The sequence below is a fragment of the Planococcus citri genome, chromosome 2, assembly GCF_950023065.1.
Source record: "Planococcus citri chromosome 2, ihPlaCitr1.1, whole genome shotgun sequence".
Classification (NCBI taxonomy): domain Eukaryota; kingdom Metazoa; phylum Arthropoda; class Insecta; order Hemiptera; family Pseudococcidae; genus Planococcus; species Planococcus citri.
Window position 1 is genome coordinate 208,763 of NC_088678.1, and position 20,092 is coordinate 228,854.

General features: G+C 40.9%; 4 protein-coding genes and 1 long non-coding RNA gene across 8 annotated transcripts; 2 read left to right on the forward strand and 3 right to left on the reverse strand.

Annotated features, from left to right (window-relative positions):
- The first annotated feature begins 31 nt into the window (after nucleotides 1-31).
- Nucleotides 32-10,568, forward strand: mor (SWI/SNF- related protein mor). Of its 3 annotated transcripts, none has more exons than XM_065347555.1 (15): nucleotides 32-559; nucleotides 961-1,083; nucleotides 1,167-1,280; nucleotides 5,191-5,359; nucleotides 5,670-5,878; nucleotides 5,980-6,078; nucleotides 6,179-6,294; nucleotides 6,398-6,546; nucleotides 6,640-6,785; nucleotides 6,902-7,228; nucleotides 7,356-7,582; nucleotides 7,946-8,166; nucleotides 8,251-8,405; nucleotides 8,511-8,606; nucleotides 8,698-10,568. In XM_065347555.1, the coding sequence occupies exons 1-15, from the start codon at nucleotides 443-445 to the stop codon at nucleotides 9,439-9,441; spliced, it is 3,012 nt and encodes a 1,003-aa protein (XP_065203627.1). In that variant the 5' UTR covers nucleotides 32-442; the 3' UTR covers nucleotides 9,442-10,568. The 3 variants fall into 3 exon arrangements, with proteins under 3 accessions (XP_065203627.1, XP_065203628.1, XP_065203629.1); XM_065347556.1 differs by having other exon boundaries at nucleotides 1,167-1,271; XM_065347557.1 differs by lacking the exons at nucleotides 32-559; nucleotides 961-1,083; nucleotides 1,167-1,280 and adding an exon at nucleotides 4,259-4,453.
- Nucleotides 3,101-3,850, reverse strand: Chchd3 (Coiled-coil-helix-coiled-coil-helix domain containing 3). The gene has a single exon (XM_065347596.1). The coding sequence runs from the start codon at nucleotides 3,848-3,850 to the stop codon at nucleotides 3,296-3,298; it is 555 nt and encodes a 184-aa protein (XP_065203668.1). The 3' UTR covers nucleotides 3,101-3,295.
- Nucleotides 10,569-11,603: 1,035 nt separating the features above from the next.
- On the reverse strand, nucleotides 11,604-13,273 carry LOC135833821 (nucleolar protein 16). 2 transcript variants are annotated; one of them, XM_065347601.1, is made up of 4 exons: nucleotides 12,880-13,273; nucleotides 12,603-12,817; nucleotides 12,327-12,473; nucleotides 11,604-11,838 (listed from the first exon to the last, which is right to left on the reverse strand). In XM_065347601.1, exons 2-4 carry the CDS (start codon nucleotides 12,798-12,800, stop codon nucleotides 11,725-11,727), a joined length of 459 nt encoding a protein of 152 aa, XP_065203673.1. In that variant the 5' UTR covers nucleotides 12,801-12,817; nucleotides 12,880-13,273; the 3' UTR covers nucleotides 11,604-11,724. The 2 variants fall into 2 exon arrangements, with proteins under 2 accessions (XP_065203673.1, XP_065203672.1); XM_065347600.1 differs by having other exon boundaries at nucleotides 12,603-12,720; nucleotides 12,880-13,261.
- A 1,523-nt stretch (nucleotides 13,274-14,796) lies between these two features.
- On the forward strand, nucleotides 14,797-17,715 carry Nup43 (Nucleoporin 43kD). Its single transcript, XM_065347589.1, has 8 exons — nucleotides 14,797-15,590; nucleotides 15,709-15,819; nucleotides 15,943-16,070; nucleotides 16,202-16,323; nucleotides 16,461-16,612; nucleotides 16,749-16,887; nucleotides 16,979-17,122; nucleotides 17,289-17,715. The coding sequence occupies exons 1-8, from the start codon at nucleotides 15,483-15,485 to the stop codon at nucleotides 17,465-17,467; spliced, it is 1,083 nt and encodes a 360-aa protein (XP_065203661.1). The 5' UTR covers nucleotides 14,797-15,482; the 3' UTR covers nucleotides 17,468-17,715.
- On the reverse strand, nucleotides 17,472-18,484 carry LOC135833826 (uncharacterized). The gene is made up of 2 exons (XR_010556562.1): nucleotides 18,379-18,484; nucleotides 17,472-18,151 (listed from the first exon to the last, which is right to left on the reverse strand). It is a non-coding gene; the product is annotated as an uncharacterized LOC135833826 (long non-coding RNA).
- Nucleotides 18,485-20,092: the final 1,608 nt, after the last annotated feature.

Sequence of the window (20,092 nt, forward strand, 5' to 3'; positions counted from 1 at the left end):
TGTGTCTCTGTACGTGAGTAGTCTTGGATACCTTTGTTATGGTGCCTGGTGGAGTTTGGCGATTGTCGGCGTCGGCTTCTTTTCTTTTTTAGAAGCGGCGACTTATGTTTTCAATATTTTGCATTAAGTTTTCATTATTTCATTCTTTTCAATTATTTCTGAAATTTTGAATCATTTGATTACACTTTGTAGATGGTTTACGCTCGCTCTCACATTCGTTGTCGAAAGTTAGTTCACTATTCATCACCGGCGTTGAAACGTCGATTATTCGTATTCGGTTGTGGATTGAAGTTGTTTACAAATTTGTGCGTTCTTATCTAGGTCTACGCAGATTAGTAATAATAAAAATAATAAAAATAATAATAATAATAATAATAGTAATAGCATAAGCTTCTTCTCGTTGAGCGGTCAGTTGTTCATCACTTCAAATCAAGGCTGAAATATGTTGTCGTTAGGACCTAAGAAGGATGGCGGTCCTAATGTCAAATTTTTCGAGTCACCCGAAACCATGGCACTATTGGAAGGCGTTCGAACGTGGCTTTTGAAAAATTGTAAAAAGGTTCGTAAAATATCTATTCCCTATTGATCGATCAACTACTTACTTCATCGACGAAGTAGGTTGTAAGATTTTCGATATTCAGCTGTTCCGAGTACCCGTGTCGATGTAGAGAAACTGTCATTAGTGCGGCTACTAAACGTTACAGTGCGTAGTCGTATTTCTAGAACGCCAGCTCTACGGTACCGCACGTGAAATTTTACTAGTACGGTGTTTGAAGTTTGGATCGTTTGCGAATGCCTGGACATTCGATCTATATTTTTGTTGTCCATCGACAAAAATGGAAGTAGCTCCTCGCATTCTCGAACGAGACGAGCTTCTCGTTCTCATTTTAGCGAGTATCGCATCGTCGCGCGTAATTAGAGTACCAATACTGAAATCGTGTCGTTTTGAATTCCGAACAGCATGTACAAGCGGATCCGCCTACCAGCAAAGGTTTGTCGACGTTAATCACGCAACTGATACAGTTTCAAGAAGATAATTTGGGAAAGAATGTCAGTAAACCACCGCCGTTGACGAGACTACCGGTGAGTACGACTGTGGACTGTGTGTCGCTGTTGGTCGGTCTTGTTGTTGTACTTACTACTTGAGCATTGTGTTTCGTTTTCAGATGAAATGTTTTATAGATTTCAAACCCGGTGGCGCTCTATGTCATATTTTAGCGAGCGTGTATAAATTTAAAAGCGAACAAGGTTGGAGGAGATTCGATTTTCAGGTCAGTAAGGTATGGTTTAGCGTTGGACTCACGCTTTTTCATCACTAACCACTAATACTATAGAAAATTATCATATTTGTAAATTGGATCAATGTTTGCACGGCCTGTTGAGTATTACGGTGGTTACACTGTCATCGTGTTGTCTTTTGTATTTTGTACACTCGTGTTGCTGAGGCATTAACAAAGCACCTTATGAAGCGGTGGTAATCTTGTTCTCGTTATTATCTTCGCCTATTATTATCGTTATTATTATTATTATTATTATTACTACTACTTCTACTACTACGAGTACGTTATTATCGTTGTTTTACCTATAATGTATCATTATCACTATCGCAGTGACGTAGTCTACAGAGAGGGCTAGAGGAGAAAACCGTCTCCCTAAGACACTTGAAAAAGCGGAAATAGGCCAAATGTGTACCGAAAACATTTTTCGCTTTCACGACAGCGAGCAGTCTCCCCCGAATTCGAAAAGAAAATGTTTTTATCGTCGTCTTTATCCTTACGACTAGTTCTCTCTTGGATAATCCCTGCGAATAGTGCTTCCGGTACTTACGGTAGATTAAGAAACTTGCACTCGCCGCCTAATGATGTGAAATTTAGAGGGTATCGCGTTGAATCATGGAATGTTTGGTATCGCCGCGTCCGCGTCCGCGTCGTACCAAGTTTTATCGAACTAAAGAACTCGCGTTGAAATGAAACCTACCGTCATACGTTGGGGAAAAGCCTTTTGAAAAATACAGCGGAGCGATATGACGATGTGTGTTTCTGTTTATATTTGAGCTCGTATCATCGACACGCGGATTTGAAATATTCGCGTGATCTATGCTGAATCAAATTTGACGGTCAACGTAGCAATTATTGAACGATTGCGATTGTAGAAAGCCCCGAGCGTTTACTGCGCGTACTTTTTTCGATACGCTCTAGCTCTAGCTCTACTCGCGGTGTTTGTATCATTGTACACATAATATACCAGTTATGCGCTATCATTTTCGGTTTCTCGACTCGGCGACATTACTTTGTTTTGGTATGTTGACGGTGCTCGCAAAACTATAAGTACATACATGTACTTATCCGCTGCTACGTGTTGCGTGTTTAAAATGTTTGTACGCGATACGATTGCGAAACGAAACTAAAACCATCGGTGTGCGTAGGCGTAGGCCTATCGTTACTACTCGTACTACTAGTAACTTTCGCCGTCGTCCGTCCGTCCGTCCGTCCGTCCGTCCGTACGTGTACTTTGGGAAATGTATTTGAAAGGCTCGAGGTCTTCATCGAGCTATCGTCATGTCGCAACTGGCAAGAGCCAGGCGGCCAACTTTCTACTATGTGGTACGAGGTACCTTCCCTTCGCATTCAACTTTTGTTCAGTCGCCGAGAGCGAGTGCGAGTTGTTTTGGTGAAACGCGAAATTCTCTATTTCTCGGTGTGCCTTAATGCGTATGCGACTATGCGTATACCTAAATGTACATACATATGTCTAGAGGTACACACCTACTTCTGTATCGAGTTTTGAAAAATTCACTGTAGTCTGGCGATGGATTGTTGAAAAATTAACATTGCACGAATACGTATTATGTATATGTATGTAGTATGTACTAAACACCCGTGCCAACTAGGTATGTATACCATTTTACCAAACCAAGTTGTACTTGCACGTGAATAATTTTGTGCGAATGCGAATGCGATGCTAGTTAAGTTGGCGTTATTTATTTATCGAGTATACCTACGTTCATCTCCGCGTTCGCTTTCGCACTTTCAAGTGTGTAAAGTGTAAATTCGTTTGAACTATATACAATCAGTCAATCAGACGCGAGTAAACCACCAACGACGATATTATTATACATTTATTTGAATTTGAATCGTTTTACAACGTTGATTCGTAACAATATCTTTTGACACCTAGGATAGATACACCTTTTTATTTTTTCGCAAGACGGAAAGAAAAAGTAATATGTAATTAGCTACATGAAACGATTACACCTACTTACAAAAATATCTTAAGGAATAATGCCGCGTGCCAACTAGTTGGCTTTCAACAAAACGCTAGTTTGATTAGAAACGCACTGATTGAAATGTTTCACTTGTTCGTAGCACAAGAGCGATCGATCTCGGTTCGAATTGTAGCATTTTATCACTTCCTGTTGGGTGTTTTTGCAAGATTGCGTATCATCTTTCTCGTTGACCGTGTACGGTTTTCCCCACGACTGCTTGACTTCGACCAGAGCTCTATCGTATTCGTTTTTCAGTTCGGCGTTTATCCGGCTGTAGCCTTCGCGAAGCGCTTTCACCCGATTTTCCCAATACGCGTTATTGTTATCGATCGCCGCGTCGATTTGATTTCGTATTTGATGCGAAGTGACGTAAACGGTCGCCGCCGTTGTTACGTTGTCGGCAGACGCAGACGAGAGCGACTTTGGTGGCAACGGAGATTGATCGCTGGTCGCGGTCGCAGTCGGCGTCTTCGGTGTTTTCATGTCTTGCAAGCGTTCTACGACGTTCTCGGTCACTTTGATGATGGTCGCATCTTCCGGATTATCTATCGTTATCTTTCTCGGCACACTTTTTGCGCTTCCCATTTCGCCGAGCTGCGAAACTTGCACTGCAACTTTATCGTAAATCAATTACAACGCGAACGCAGTTGTTCAAAATCTCATTTCATTTTCTCAGCGCCGTTGCTCGAATTAACCGTACATGTACACTGTTTTCGAGCGCGGGATAATTCAACGTTTTTGTTGGTCGATTAAACTACACGCGACTCCGAAATTTAATATATTATTTTTTCTTTTTCTAAGTAATTTTTACAATACTGATATCAGTTCGACAGTTCGCTACAAAAAAATTGTTTGCTTTGGCCTCTGGGGAAGGAATGAAGGAAAAAATTGTTTTTGCGCTTTTTGGTTAGAACCGTTGGGCGGCTCGCTCCAGTCGCTCCTCCTGCAATAGGTAATTACGGTAATTTACCGTAATCGTTGGGTAGTAAAGTGATGACGTCACACATGTTCGTCAGTGACGTCGACGAACGGACGAGAGGTTTTCCACGGTTTTCTCTTTCGAGTTCCGACAAGTGTTGTTTCCTTCAATTTTATTTTTATATCGTTTTCGTTTACGGTCTATGTTGTACTATGAAAGTGAAACAAACTAGTTTCAAAAATGAAATGATCGCTTCTTCAGCGTTGCCCGTTGGTATACAAAATACGATTTTAATTTTTAATTAATTGTACGCAAATTATCGAAATAAATTTTCAAAGTAATACGCGAAGTAAAATCTGAAAATCTCAAACTTGAGCGCCGCCGCCGCGCTGTCCAAATTCAAAGTTCGAACCTGTATTCTCTCACAATCGGATCATTTTCATTACCTTTACCTACGTAGCAGTACGATGTAATCCGTTTTATTGTTATTAGTATTACACGTATTATTATTAGGTATTTATTTTCATATTTCAAGCAATTAGTCCTACCTGTCAAATATTAGTTAGCCCGGGGGCCGGGACTCGCAGTACCCAAATCAAATGTCTGTGTAATACGTACGATGTACAAAAATATTGTAATTATTAAAGAGTGTTTATCGTATAATTACTCGAAAATAGATTTATAATCTAAACGTATGTACTACGTATGTATGTAAAATTTGGTGTGTTGTCAATTTGTACCGAGTGTCTCATTAAAATAGTGAAACAGGCTCGGTATTTATTTTATGCTGAAAATTTGGGTTCAAAGGCATCCATCTTTTTTCCTTTCTTTCTTCGTTCTTCTCTACTTCTTCTTAAGTATTATTATTTTTTATTTTTATTTTTTTTATTTGAAATGAAATTTTTCGACGTTGTTTCGTAAGTGATGGGACACTCGGTGTAGCCGTACCCGCTTTGCGTTGAAGATAAATTTATTTATATTTTTTTTCTCGTTTCGTAATTTTCAGAGTCCCTCTAGAATGGACAGAAACATCGAAATGTTCATGAACGTGGAAAAAGCCTTGATACAAAATAAATGTTTGGTTATGCCGCAAGTCTTCATTCGTGCCGATGTGGAAAAAAGTACCAAAGACAAAGTGAAAGATATTATAAAACGTCATCAAGGATCTATAACCGGTGAGTCTTCTTAATTTTTGAGAAAAAAACCTCCTCCAAGTCGAACACGATTTTGAAATATGTACAGAAACTAGGTAAATGTAAAAGTACGAACATTCGTAATTGAAATACATTACGTACTACCTACATACAATGTCGCTCGATTGCGTTTTGCAAAATTTTGTTTCGAATCGGACTCGCGACATTTTTATGTTAATTGTCTTAATTAGCCCGGGTGTTTCCGAGTGCTTTACGATATTTTTCAAATTTAAAAATAGACTAAAGTCGAATCTGAAATTAATTGCGGAATTGATTGTTTTTCAACGAGCAGATACCGAAGACGAAGCTACGCATATAATATACCCTGTGGTCGACCCATCGGACGAGGAATACGCCAGAGCGGTGTTTCGAAATAAGGAAAGATGGACTTTGTTGCATTGGTACTACTTTCCAGATTCGCACGACTCTTGGGTAAACACCGAAATACCAGTCGATCCTCCGGAATTACCGCCGTCTTATAACGCCAACTCCAAATGGAAGGTAAACTAATACATCGTCTCTGCCGTACATAGCGATCGTAGCGTTGGTTTTTTCCGGCCCAAATTAACATTATATCCGCGTATTCGTGTACACGATTGCAGGTTTCGGCTTCGTGGGCGTTGGATTTAGAGCAGTACAACGAGTGGATGTCGGAAGAAGATTACGAGGTGGACGATAGTGGTAGAAAGAAGGTGCATAAGGTACGCTGCCATTTTGTCTTCTTCGTGGTTGGATGTTATACGCCAAATTAATTATCGATCGCGACGATTCTTTTTTCTGTTTTCTTTTTTTGGCGCGCAGTTCCGTTTATCGGTGGACGATCTGATGGCGGCCATGGATCCTGAACGAACGAAGAAAAAACAGAAACGCAAAAGATCGCCTTCTCCGGATTTACGTAAACAGTTGAAGCGAAAAAGGTAAATCGAATTATATCCGCGCGTACGTATTTCTAGCGCCTAGCGGTGCAAGGCACGCGATATATGTTTTCGTTGCGGACTTTTAATAATTTTTCATTTTCAGCACGCGTGGACCATCCACTCCGTCCACTCCGTCTATGAATATTAAAAAAATGAAAAACGACGACGACAGCGGCACGGACGATCTAACTAAAGATATGGAAGAACCTATTCCCGAACCTAACGTTCAAGAGATCAACATTACGAAACTTGGTAAGATTAACGCGTGCCGTGCCGGTCGTTTTCGTTAATCAATTCGCAATTCGTAGGTTATTTCTTGAAAATTAATCCATCTTTTTAACGTAGCGCATTCGACGACGAGCGCGTCGTCGTCTAAAAAAGACAGCGATACGCAGCCGCTGAAAAGCGCCACCCTGACAGACTTGGACGAAGAAGCGGATAAAGGTGAAGACAGTCAAGCAGCCAAATTTCCCGTTGACCCGAATAATCAGGTATGGCTGGCTGGCTGGCTGGCTGGCTCGCTCGCTCTCTATCTTTCTCTCTCTTTCGAGTGAGAATCCTTTTTGTTTTGTTTTTTTTTTTTCATTTTTGTCATTTTGCGCGACAGGACGCGTCTGTCAAGGATGAAGGCCAGGAGGACAACGTCACCGAACAAACTCACCACATTATTATACCTAGCTACGCGGCCTGGTTCGATTATAATTCCATTCATATGATCGAAAAACGGGCGTTGCCTGAATTTTTCAACGGTAAAAATAAATCAAAGACGCCGGAAATTTATTTGGCGTATCGTAACTTCATGATAGACACGTATCGTTTGAATCCGACCGAATATTTGACGAGCACCGCGTCCAGGCGAAATTTGGCGGGAGACGTATGCGCCATTATGAGAGTACACGCTTTCTTGGAGCAGTGGGGTTTAATCAATTATCAGGTTTGTGCCGTGCCGCGTCGCGCCGCGCCACGCAATTTTCACCCTCTTTGTACCTACTTGTACGTCGTATGTACGTTGCGCTAATTGTTGCGTACGCGCGTTCTTGTTTTTAATGTGTGCGAAACAGGTGGATGCGGATAGTCGACCGACGCCGATGGGCCCTCCTCCTACGTCGCATTTCCACGTGCTGTCCGATACTCCGTCCGGCCTGCAACCCATCAATCCACCCAAAACGCCTCAACCCTCCGCCGCCAAAACCCTGCTCGATTTGGAGAAACGTAACGATTCGCTGACCGCAGTCAAGAAAACTGAACCTCTAGACAGCAATGCAAACTTCGGATTGAGATTAGATCAGTACGTTTTCGAGACTTTAGTTCCAACGCGCCATTTTTTGTTTCAGTTTGGATCGGCATCGGGATTAAGATTGCGGGGTGGGAGAAGGAAAACAAATAAAACGCTAGATACTTCATTCGTTGTCGTATCTCGTTGATCGAAACCCTTTTCAATAGGTATCGCTCGAGAAATGAAGCTCGAAATTTGTCGAAAATCTCTCGTTATTCTCGCAGTTCGTACTTGGGGTGATTTTATCAAACGTGACGAACTCGCCATTAGTCGCAATCGGTGCGACTGCAGAAATTCGTGTCCCGTTGCGGTTGCTACGAGTATAGGTAGATTTTAATCGCTACACGCGTTGAAATTTGAATCGATATTTTGCAGGTACGGCAAACGCGCTGGTCTATTGAAAAATAAAACTGCCGCCGGCTTGACCAGAGATTGGTCGGAACAAGAAACGTTGCTGCTGTTGGAAGCGTTAGAATTGTACAAAGACGACTGGAATAAAGTATGCGAACACGTCGGTACCCGCACGCAAGACGAATGTATTCTGCACTTTTTAAGACTACCCATCGAGGATCCGTACTTGGAAGATTTTGAAACTGGTAAGTGCTACGACTACAGATACAGATACAGATACAGATGGTCGATTAAATTAAATTACGCGCGTAACACGTGTTCGATTGTAGGAGGAGCTCTCGGCCCGCTCGCCTATCAGCCTATTCCATTTAGCAAAGCGGGTAATCCCATCATGTCGACGGTTGCGTTTCTCGCATCTGTCGTCGATCCTAGAATCGCGTCGACCGCTGCCAAAGCTGCCATGGAAGCGTTTGCCGAAATTAAAGTGAGTGTTGGTTACGTTACGTAGTACGTAGCTACGTACTCGTACGAGTGAAATACATATGTGTAACTATACCGGTCCGTTAATACGCGTTTGGTGCGTGTTTAGGATGAAGTTCCGGCTTCGTTGATGGATTCGCATATAAGAAACGTCGAAGCTTCCATCGTCGATGGCAAATTCGATCCAACCGCCGGTTTACTGCAGGTGCGTAGGCCTATGCGAAACGGTGTAAATTGCAAATCGCAAATCGTAAGCTCGACTGCTACGACTGATGAGCGGTATTTTTTGTTTTCAGAGCGGTATTGCCGGCACCGAAAAAGAAGACGACGGCTCGCCCGGCGGCGTTGATAAATCGAAAAAAGAACTCGGCTCGACTACCGAAACGGCGACCAAAGAGAGTGGTGGCGGCGGCGGCACTGGCACCGCTTCACCCGAGTCGGAGAAATCGGCCGCGGAATCGGCGAGCGTCGCTACCGAAGTCAAAGACGCGTCTGCGGAGAAGCCGATCGCAAACGACGACGATTCATCGTCCGCCTCTGGCGCAGACGCGCCCAAAAAGGAAACGACGTCCGAACGCGCAGCCGACGAAGCTACCGATTCCAAAGAAGACAACGAACGTAGCAAATTAATCAAAGACGCGCAACTGCAGTCGGCTGCGGCTGCCGCGCTAGCTGCGGCCGCTGTGAAAGCCAAACATTTGGCGGCCGTCGAAGAGCGTAAAATCAAGTCGCTAGTCGCCTTGCTCGTCGAAACCCAAATGAAGAAATTAGAAATCAAGTTACGTCACTTTGAAGAATTAGAAACCACCATGGAAAAAGAACGCGAAGGATTGGAGTATCAGCGTCAGCAGCTAATTACCGAACGTCAGCAATTCCATTTAGAACAAATTAAAGCGGCAGAATTTCGCGCTCGTCAGCAAGCGCAGCAACGTAATGCTGCCGAACAACAACAACAACAGCAGCAGCAACAGCAACAACAACAACAACAACAGCAGCAGCAGCAGCAACAACAACAACAACAACAGCAGCAGCAGTCGTAGACTATTACGGATGAATTTTGATTTCGTTCTCGCGTAATTTCTTTCGTTTTCGTTTTTGTTTCTATCGCTTCGGGTGCGCTATTTTTTTTTTTTTTAAATTGTCGATTTCGACACGCGCCCTTGTACAAATGATTACTAAGCTGTAGAATTTTTCAAATACCAAAAACAGCCAATCATCGTCGTAAGAATTGTATCGTTTGTACGCGCGGGCACATCGAATTTGAGACGTACGTGCTTGCTGTTGGATTAGATGATTGTTTTTTGTTTTTTACTTTTTTTAAATTATATTTATCGCGTATGTAAGTACTAAGTATTTCGTAATTTGTCGTAGTGTTGGGCAAACGATACGATATTTTTGAAATATCGCAGATGTCGATATTTCGAAAAATATAGACCATACGGCGAAAGAGTATTTTCGGTATTGAAAATTCATCGGAATTTCATGAAAAATGCGAGAAAAGAAGCAAAATTTCATCAATTTCTAGTCCGAAATATCTCGAAATAGGCGCAACCGAAAATTGTTTTCAATAATTCTACGCTGCGCGTGTTATGCGTAAGTATTCGTACTTTACGTATTTTTGATTTCCTTTATTCAAACATCGAATTTAGTGACGAAGAAAGGTCATAGACGTGCGTTTTGCTGCATTTTTAATCTCAAAAAATTGGTCTAGAAAATATCGATATCGAATTTTTGAGAAAATTGCCCAGCACTGATTTGTCGAGTTGGCTTTTGAAGCGTCGAATTGGTTTTCGTTGGTTTAATATGTACGTATGTATATTGTATATATATGTATTTATATATTTATTTATTTTTAAGCGCGCATCGCGCATATTATTCGAGTACGAGTACGAATACGAGTAACCGCGTAATCGTGTAATATCAATTCGACCGTTGGTAGTTAGCATTCGCTTTTTTATTAAAATACGAGTACGAAGAAAATACCATGTACCCATCGAGTCGATGAGATGCGTTGAAATGTTCGCCTTGTCGCCACAAGTTGCTGAAGGTGACAGTAAAATTAAGCTAGTATATGTAGTACCTTACCTTGTATTCATTTATATTTGTATAATGGCGTTCGTGTTTCTTCGGACAAAGACGTGCCGAACGTAATAAAATTGTGCAAGTAGTCGACTTTTTGCAAACATTCGGCGCGTGCGATGTCAAACCGTCGCGTCGGGTTGGCGTTTTCTGGCGATTGTTTCGGGTCCACTTGAAAAATGCGTTACTCGTTGTAATCACCCATACGCGTCAACTTTCTCGGTGATGACCACCGAAATCGGATTTGTCCGACTTACGTTTGCATTTTTCTTTTTTTTCTTCGACGATTCTACGTCACTAATCTATACTCGGACGTTGACGATGTTTCTAAATAATGAATAGAAGTAACGTTTCATCTTTAATATTCTGCTTGTTTTGTACATTAACGAGTTTATAAAATGTGTAAATGCGGCAACGAAAAATAGCGAGTTGGCGAGTCGATTGCAAAACAGAAAAATGGTCGAATTGCTTCCCAATTTCCCACCTCGTTTTCATCGATGTACGAATTGATTCGCGTTTTGTTTCTACTCCGTACGTATGTATGTATGTAATAGGAATTGAATTTGCAACGGTAATCAATGTGCCAAAATTTCACACGAGAGTCCGATTTTAGCCCATTTTAGCTCTCGAATGGCACTCGACAGAAGAAATCGAGGAGTTTGCGTGTACATAGTGGCCGGAAATGGGATCAATTTACACACAGGCAACAACAACAAAACATTCAATTCGTATACTGGAAAAAAGACGTGGGAATCGATTCGGCTACTCCCAACTTGAAAAAAGTAACTAGGCAATCAACTCGTCTACAGCATTCGAAATTTTAGGTCGTATTTCGTTGTGTCGTAAGAAGGCTGGTATGTAGTCTCACTGTAGAACAAATTTGGCATACAGCTGTTGAGCTAATGCGGTTGTAACAACGAACCGTTGACCCGTTAAGGCTAGTCAAAGGCAACAGAGATGTCGATTGATCGTCATCAGTTTGAAATACGTACATTTACAATTTACATACTCGTATGTAAAACGAATAACAACATGGCGTATACATATTACATATATGCTGGTTAGTACTCGATCGAACAGTTTTCAACTTTAGTATTAAAAGAACGACAGTACAACACAAGCGTAAACAAAACACAACACGAAATCATTTTAATGCGTAGGAAGGAAGAGCCAAGAGGTAATAATAATTATCAAAATACGTATGTACAGGTACCATCAACTATAGCTAACTACGCTTTTCATCGTCACGCGTTGCACATCATTTTGCGATACTGCTCCAATTTCTTGAATTTCGTTATCTTCGACCTGATTTGCTTCCACGTTTCTTGGTAAATATTTTTAGGATCTTTCGTCATTTCCTACAACAACGCGAAAGATCATTATTATCGTGCTCCAGATTCATTATCCACAATCCGCATAAAAGTAAGAATGGACAATACGAAACCGAGGTAAGAGAATAATGCGAGTAGGTAGGTACTAGGTACTCGTTACTTAAATTCGCAAATTCCTTCGTGTAATATTTTGGGAAAAAATACGAAAGTGTACGAATTTCGTTCAATCTAAATGGAAAACTTTTCTAGTACCGAAAAAAGTCAGGTTATATGTACGTTGGCGGTTCGTTCACAGTCACACCAAGTAAAAAAGTCGAACCAATCGTCACTCTACTCCATTCGTAACGACGTAAAACCGTAGATAAAATAAGTCAGACTGGGCGACGTACTTGGCAGGATCGTGACAAGGCGAACGAGTGATTACAAGCTGATCACGGTGAAATTTGACGTTAACACGTCTCGCCTCTCGCGTATTCTACAATTTTTTCAATTCGACACAAGAGAAAACAACTCACCTTATAGTTGTCGCCGTACTTGGATATGAGATACGAGAAATAAATCGCTTGCGCCTTGGGAAATTTAAAATCGACTTTACGCGGTGTTTTCGCTTGCTTTTCCAATACAGCGGCTGTGTTGGCTTTTTGCGCGTCGGCTTCACTTTTCTGAAAGAAAAACAACGTCACTTCGGGTAGAGTACGACGCTCGGGATTAACAACGTTAAATCTAGCGCAGGTAACGGTAACGTTACAATCGCAGCGCAGCGCAGCGACGCGACGCCTCGTAATGTCTACCTGTCGTGCAGATTTTGAAGAACGTCGGACTGAGACATTCGAGTCGTAGGACAATCCCATTTCAGCGAGATTCTTTTTGGCCGACTTGCGGTCATCCCATACTTCTGCTAATTGAGGTCTGTAGAACATGAAAAACGACGGTCGTATCAAAATGATGATGATCACCGATGATCTACTCGTCTCGCACAATGCGACCATTTGTCGATCGTTCGAAGCTATAAAATTACGATACAATACATACTCGTACTAGAGTACTAGGTAATACGTATTAACTCACAGTTTAATTTTAGAAAGCGCAGAATGCTGCTTTCGCGTTTTCTTCTTATTCGTGTGTTTTATAGTTTTTCTTTTCTGATGTCTTTTCACGGTGAGCGGCATATCTACTATACGATGAAAACCGTTTCCTCGAACAACGTACGAATTCCGTTCAAAACAACCGAGTTGATCGTTCGCCTACAGTCCAAATTAATCGCCGAGTAAAAGTAATCGAATTATAACCTATTCCGAATAGGACAATCGTTGACGATCTTCACAAACTTTTAAATTAAATTTAAATCAATCAATCGAAAAGCACATGCTCGCAAAGTTCCGTACTATTATCAATCACATTATCAAAAAAAATAATTATTTTTTGTCAACAACAACCGCACTTAACCGCACCACTCTGTTTCGTTTTCGTTTATAAATCTTTTTGGTTCTGGTTTCTGATACGATACGATATACCCTTTGACTATATAATATACTGGACTGCTAGCACCTACCTAAATTACACGTGAATTTGATAACGTCGCGTTGCCAACATGTATAACGTTATTCCGGTTTATAAGGCTCTGTTCGCACCCTCTCTTACCGCACTTCAGTGGAATCACCCAAGTGAGCGTAAACAACTAGGGCGAATTCCACTGAAGTGCGGTGAGAGAGGATGCGAACAGAGCCTTATAGAACACTAATCGTTAGCCGCCGCAAAATTGGATTTTACTCTGACCAATGAAAACGACGTGTTTTATGTTTCCATAACCTCCCACTGAAATTGTGATAACACTGTTGTGAGTGTTGCGTGTTATTTTTGTAAATTTCAATCTTCAATTTTAGAATTGTGAAAAAATAAAAAAGGAGAGTGAAATAAACGTTCATAAGCCATAACCGATTCACGAACTTCTTTGATGAATAAGTATATTTAGTTATCTCAGTTATCTGGAATTTTACTCAACATTTTCTGAGTTGATTTTCCACAGTAGACTGATTTCCAGGTCTAGAAAGGAGAATACGTACCTATTATTAATTAGAAATTTTGAGAACTGAAAAACTACTTGTAACTTGTACTACCTACTTTAGAATTAGATGACGAGAAAAAACAAAATAAGTAATGAGAAGGAAATATAATAAGAGAGTGAGAATACAAATCATTTTTTACCATATTAAGCCCTTCGGCATTTTGAAAAGTCAATTCATTCTAATCTAATCGATTTCTAGATCAGAGTGATCATTCATATTTGTAAAATGTACGTATGTAGATCAAAATTTATTCTTTTCAGACTGAAGAATTATCTGGAAATTTTTGAAATGAGTTGTAATATCGCGAGCAAGCTTTGCTAGTTGCTACAGTTATCAAATTATCAATTATTTATTTATAATAAATGAAATGACATGATTGCATAGGTAGGTAGGTACTGCATAGAAAAATTACTCATTAGTCATTTGTAATGAATAATAATTGAAACAATAAATTAATATCACGCGAAATAGCGAAATTAGGCAGTTTGAATCTATTTTTAATAAAAATTGTAAGTATGCTAATATACTGACTATATCCTTTTGTGTGTGGGGAATGCGTTTTCATTGGTCGGAGTAAAATCCAGTTTTGCGGCGGCTAACGATTAGTTTATAGAACGGACATGTTGGACCCGTCACGTTCATCACTGCTAGCAGTCCAGTATTATATAGTCAAAGGATATACCGGATATACGATTACGATGCGCATGCGCGCAACGAAAACTACGAATCACGAGTCACGAGGTCACGGTCACGTCAGGTGACATTTTCACGAAGTGAGTTACGATCGGTTACGTTACGATCGTTACGGCCACGCTGTGCAAGGCTAGGCTACACATCCATCCATGTTTCTGTGCACGCATCCGTACCAACACTGGTCGCCGGTCTCCAAGCAAAATAGGGAACTGTAACCCAGGTATGTCAGACGGCCATTTTGTTCCTGGTTTGACAAACTTAGCATTGCAGTATATGGGAATTCGGCAAACTTTAACCGCGTATATCTTCAAAACCGTGCACTTTTACAACTTTTTCATAATAACATCTTTGAAAGAGAATTGAACGAGCTTTCCAATGGTATGCTACATGTATCAATTGAAATACATTTATTTGTTTTGAATTTCAGTCATTTTTCAGCACTTCATTTTTGGGTTAAAAATAGTTTGAAATTGTGTGAAATTCACAGCATGTGCTCTAATTCAATGATTACTTTCATTCTATGCCAGAAATTCCGTCATAAAAACCTTGAATCGAAAAATTACAATTTTTTTTCGTAAGGAACAAAATGGGAGTTTGACATACCCGGGTTACAGTACCTTAAGCAAAATTGAGAGTGCATGAGTGCATGGGTATTATCATTTATCAACAAATTATCATCATCAAATTTAAAATCAAAACGAAAACGAAATTTCAATTTTCAATTCCGGCTTCTTCAGCAATCGTGTATGATTGTACTTGCTAGTGACCGGCGCTGGCCCGTTTCTCCGCTTCGGTACGATTACGAATAGTTTTATTACTCGGTCATTTCGGCGTTGCTGAACGTGAAATTTCAAATTTGAATTGGGAAACTCGCTTTGCGGTCCTGCTCGGTGTCAGTTTTGTCTTATCGAAATGGTCGTCAGCGTTTGCGGTACTTTTGTCTCTCAGAAAATTCAAAAAGTAAGATGGAAACCCGACAATTTGTGCGATACCGTGGTGAGCGGATCGTGGGACGACGACGTAAGTAAATTAAATGTTCTTTCCGAGAGTAGGTAGTTTTTCATCTCAAGACTCGAGAGTGCGCGAGCGAATCGCATCGCATCGCATCTACTTAATTATTCGTTCGCTGTTTTTGCAGGACAACAAGCTCACATTATGGAGATGTTATAAGATGGAAAACGAAGAAGGCTTTGTAAAGCTGAAAGCGCAGAGTTGCGCCCAACACTACGGAGATATCATGGAAATCAAGGTATACGCTCGGATTACTTCGGTCGCGTTATATTTTTCGATTCAAATTTAACGTATTTGGCGAATTAGGAACTAACGGACTAATGGCGCTATATCGATCGGTATATTGTGTTTGTGATTTTAGTTTATCGACGATCGCACCGTCGCAGTTTCATCTTCAGTCGGCTCGATTTCTCTGTTTAAACTGTGTGAAAAAAACGGCGACCCGTCGTTGGATGAATTGAAAGTATGGAAAAACGTACATTGTTACAGGTAGGTTTTCAGGGTTTTCATTCGAAACGAAACGATCGTATACGAGTATACGACTCGTTCGTTGTAGCTTTGGAATTGCAACGTCGATTGTTATTTCTGTCATTGCGTGTGATTTTTTGAAATGTCGGTAGTAACGGAGAAGTGGCATCTGGTACCGACATGGCTTGTTTCGAAGATACCATTACTTCGGTGGGTGAAGACGGACGTATCGTTTTGATTTCGGTCAAAGAAAAGATGCCTTACCGTACTATAGGTGAGCGTGTCAATACGAGTACCAGCTACTCCAGCTACGTACCTACGTAATAATTATGTATATGTATGTATATTTTACCAACGTAAACTACATACGTATACTTTTTATTGTATGCGCATCGCGAACCAATGACGCAGAAAATGCCGATAGTTGTACTATTCGATGCGTGTCCGTTCATCAGTTCAGCCAAGTATTGACGGGAAACAGTCGCGGCCAGATGAAAGTGTGGGATTTGAGAAACAATTCCAACGTACCGCAAACCAGTTTCACATTATCGGGAGGTGGTCAAGTACGAAAACAACGTATTCGCTATTTTCGTATTTTCATTTTCATTTTCATTCGGCCGCCGGTCGCTTTTCGACTCGGAGTCGATAATTTTCTAACGAGCCGCTTACTAATACGATATACCGGCGATTATGTTTAAGGTGGGTTTCACTCGAGTCATCAGTCATCCGACCCAAACGCACATAAAATTGGCTGGCGGAGAAGACGGTACTATTACGGTGTGGGATTTGAGGAACAACAAATTTGCCGTCAATTCGCTCAACGCTCATTCGCAATCGGGTGTGTAAAGCCGTGATTATCGGATGGCCGCTTATCGCTCTATTAATTCTCACGCTAATCGTACAATTGCTGGTAAAATTTTCAATTTCAGTCAACGAATTGGTATTTCATCCCGATCGACCGGAACATTTGTACTCTTGTTCGAGTAACGGCCAGCTGTGGCATTGGGATAGTTCTAAATTGAATCATTCGTACATTCCGCAGTTCGGCGTAAACGAATCGAAAAACATTTCCGGTAAGCGAATCGTCGTACGTCTATCGTCTATACGTACGAACGTACGAGTACCTATTTTAAGCGCCCAATTCCTATATCGAGCTTCGAATCGCTTCGCTCATTGGCGCGTTTTTGTCCGTCCGATTTTCGCCGCTTTATTTTTGCCGCGTCTTCTTAATTATTGCAGATAATGGCGAAGAAACGGGTTGCCCCTGGATGAGTAAAAATCTTAAGAACCGAATTACAGTCTACTCGGTCATTCAAAATTTACATTTACCTGTAAACTCGTTGGACGTTAGCGGAAATTTCATCGTATGCGGCTGCGACAACGAAGCTGTATATCTGATAAATGAATCGCACGTTTGAGCCCAAACCGATAAACGGAACGAATTTTGCTTTCGCTTCCAGTTGCGCATTTCAGTTGTTGGAAATCATACGCCCGACGCCCGACGCCCGACGCCGTGCCTCATCTCGAGGGTGAATGATACGAGAGCTGAGGGGGAAAAAAACCACGGTACCTACGTAATACTAAGTAAGGTTATAACACCGAATTAATTTTGTCGAGAGCGTTGTATTTTTATTTCTTATTTAAAAAATATACACGTACGTACGTATTCGTACTCGCTTATTGATTCTTCGCATCCGTTGGACTGTTTTTGTCGATTTTCAACACGTCTACGGAACTACCTACGTATAAAATTGGCGTTTGATCGGCCATCTTCCGAAAATACTTTGGTATTTAAGCTTTATTTTGTAGCGAAAAATTGCCGCTCGAAAGTTGTTTTTTTGTTTTCTGTTTTTCAAATTATCAATCTTACGACGGCGACGAGGAGATCCGCGTCGTTGGAGAGTTTAGTGTTTTTTTCATCTCGCCGCGCTTTTATAAATGCGAATGCGACGTTTATGCGCCTGGTGAAGTGTCGTCGATGTCGTTGTTACGAGTAAATCTCACTATCGAGAGTTACAACAATTCGACATCCGATATTTACCAATCATTCGCTGGACGATGAATATCGCCGCCCTTTTTTCATCGCCATTCTCACACTTTGTCTGAAAAGATAAGGTCAGGTTCGTGTAAATACGCGTATAAGTATGTATTTGAGCGGCGAGAGTTGGGGGGGGCGGCGTTGGTTCGTACGATTTTTATCAACCGAGTACATATATTACATATACCTACGTTAGGTATCGTCGAAACTCAAAACATAAAATGATAACGAAAAAAATCGTACTCCACCGCGGAAGTTTACACGGTTAGGTATTTGGTACTTATTACGTACCTAGCTGACGTAGTCTGTTGGAAGTCGAGCTCGCGTGAAAGTTTACATATTATATTTATGTATAGGCTACATTATGCGAGACTGCCGATTACGGAAGAATGCAGTCTATATAAACAAAAATACCTACTATTAGTACAAATACATATAACAACAGCAGTAGTTGAGCGCAAAAGCCGCGCAATCGGCGAGATACCTACCACAAGTACGAGTACGAGTATATGTACATAGATACACTGTACAGTGTACAGGGTGGATAGAAATATCGTGAACCACTAAAAAAAAGTTTTCTGCTAAATATTTCGGTTGCGGTCACACTCGCAGTAAATGATAGCGTATGAAATGATTGGTTGTTGGACTGAGAGTGAGATGATAACTCATTTCCACCAAGCATACGCATCTACTCGTATTTCACGTTGCCAACCTACGTGTACCTATATTTTTAATGAAAAACTATCTCCGCGGGGTTGACGACGATATTTCTGTCCACCCTTTATGTACTATGTAGGTAGGTAGGTAGGTAGGTAGGTAGGAAGGAGGTCTAGGTACAGGTAGACCTAATACCTAGAGCGCGAAACACATAACGTCGGGTTTATCGCGCGCACATGTGTGCGGAAATGGGAAATTCCCAATTTCTCATTACGAGTAGGTACGCTGTCAGGATGGTTTGTTTTTTTCGCAGTTTGGCCGTTCACGCGAAGGCGAAAGGCGAAACCGAGCTGTCGAAGTAAAAGTAAATTTTTGGTATTATCTTATCGGTAATATTTCATCGGGCTAACGTGCTAACGTGCTAACGAAATGAAATTGAAAAGCAATGACGCGAGCGGCGACCGGCGAGATGAAGTTACGGTTACGAAGATGGCCTCGTGCTCGTAGATTCACAATTTCGAATTCGATCGGCAACACGGCAAGCCATCATTGCATCAAGCATCGACCGTTTGTTGGAATGCGGATGAACAGGTTGGTGTTGGTAGTGTTGTTGTTGCTGCTGCTGCTGCTAACGTTAACGTAAGTTGAAGTTTACTCGTACATTGTGCAGGCACTTGGGCAGGCAACACTCTTGATTTGCGGTGACGGTGACGGGTCGGCCGCACTAATCGTTAGCCGCCGCAAAATTGGATTTTACTCCGACCAATGAAAACGCATTCCCACACACATAAGGATAATCATGATAACAAACTTACAATTTTTACTTGAAAATAGATTCAAACTGTCTAATTTTGCTATTTCGCGTGATATTAATTTATTGTTTCAATTATTATTCATTACAAATGACTAATGAGTAATTTTTCTATGCAGTACCTATGCAATCATGTCATTTCATTTATTATAATTGATAACTGTATGCAAATCTTGCTCGCGATATTGCAAAATTTTGATCGAGGTACATTTTACAAATACGAATAATCACTCTGATCTGGAAATCGATTAGATTAGAATGAATTGACTTTTCAAAATGCCGAAGAGTTTATGCTGAAAAATGATTTTTGTATTCTCACTCTCCGATTATTTTCCTTCTCATTACTTATTTTATTTTGTTTTTTCTCCTCATCTAAAGTAGTAGATACGAGTAGTTTTTCAGAAGGAAATAGTTCTCAAAATTTCTAATTATTAATACGTATTCTCCTTTCTAGACCTGGAAATCAGTCTACTGTGTAAAAAAATAGCTCAGAATAGGTTGATTGTTGAGTAAAATTCCAGATAACTGAGATAACTA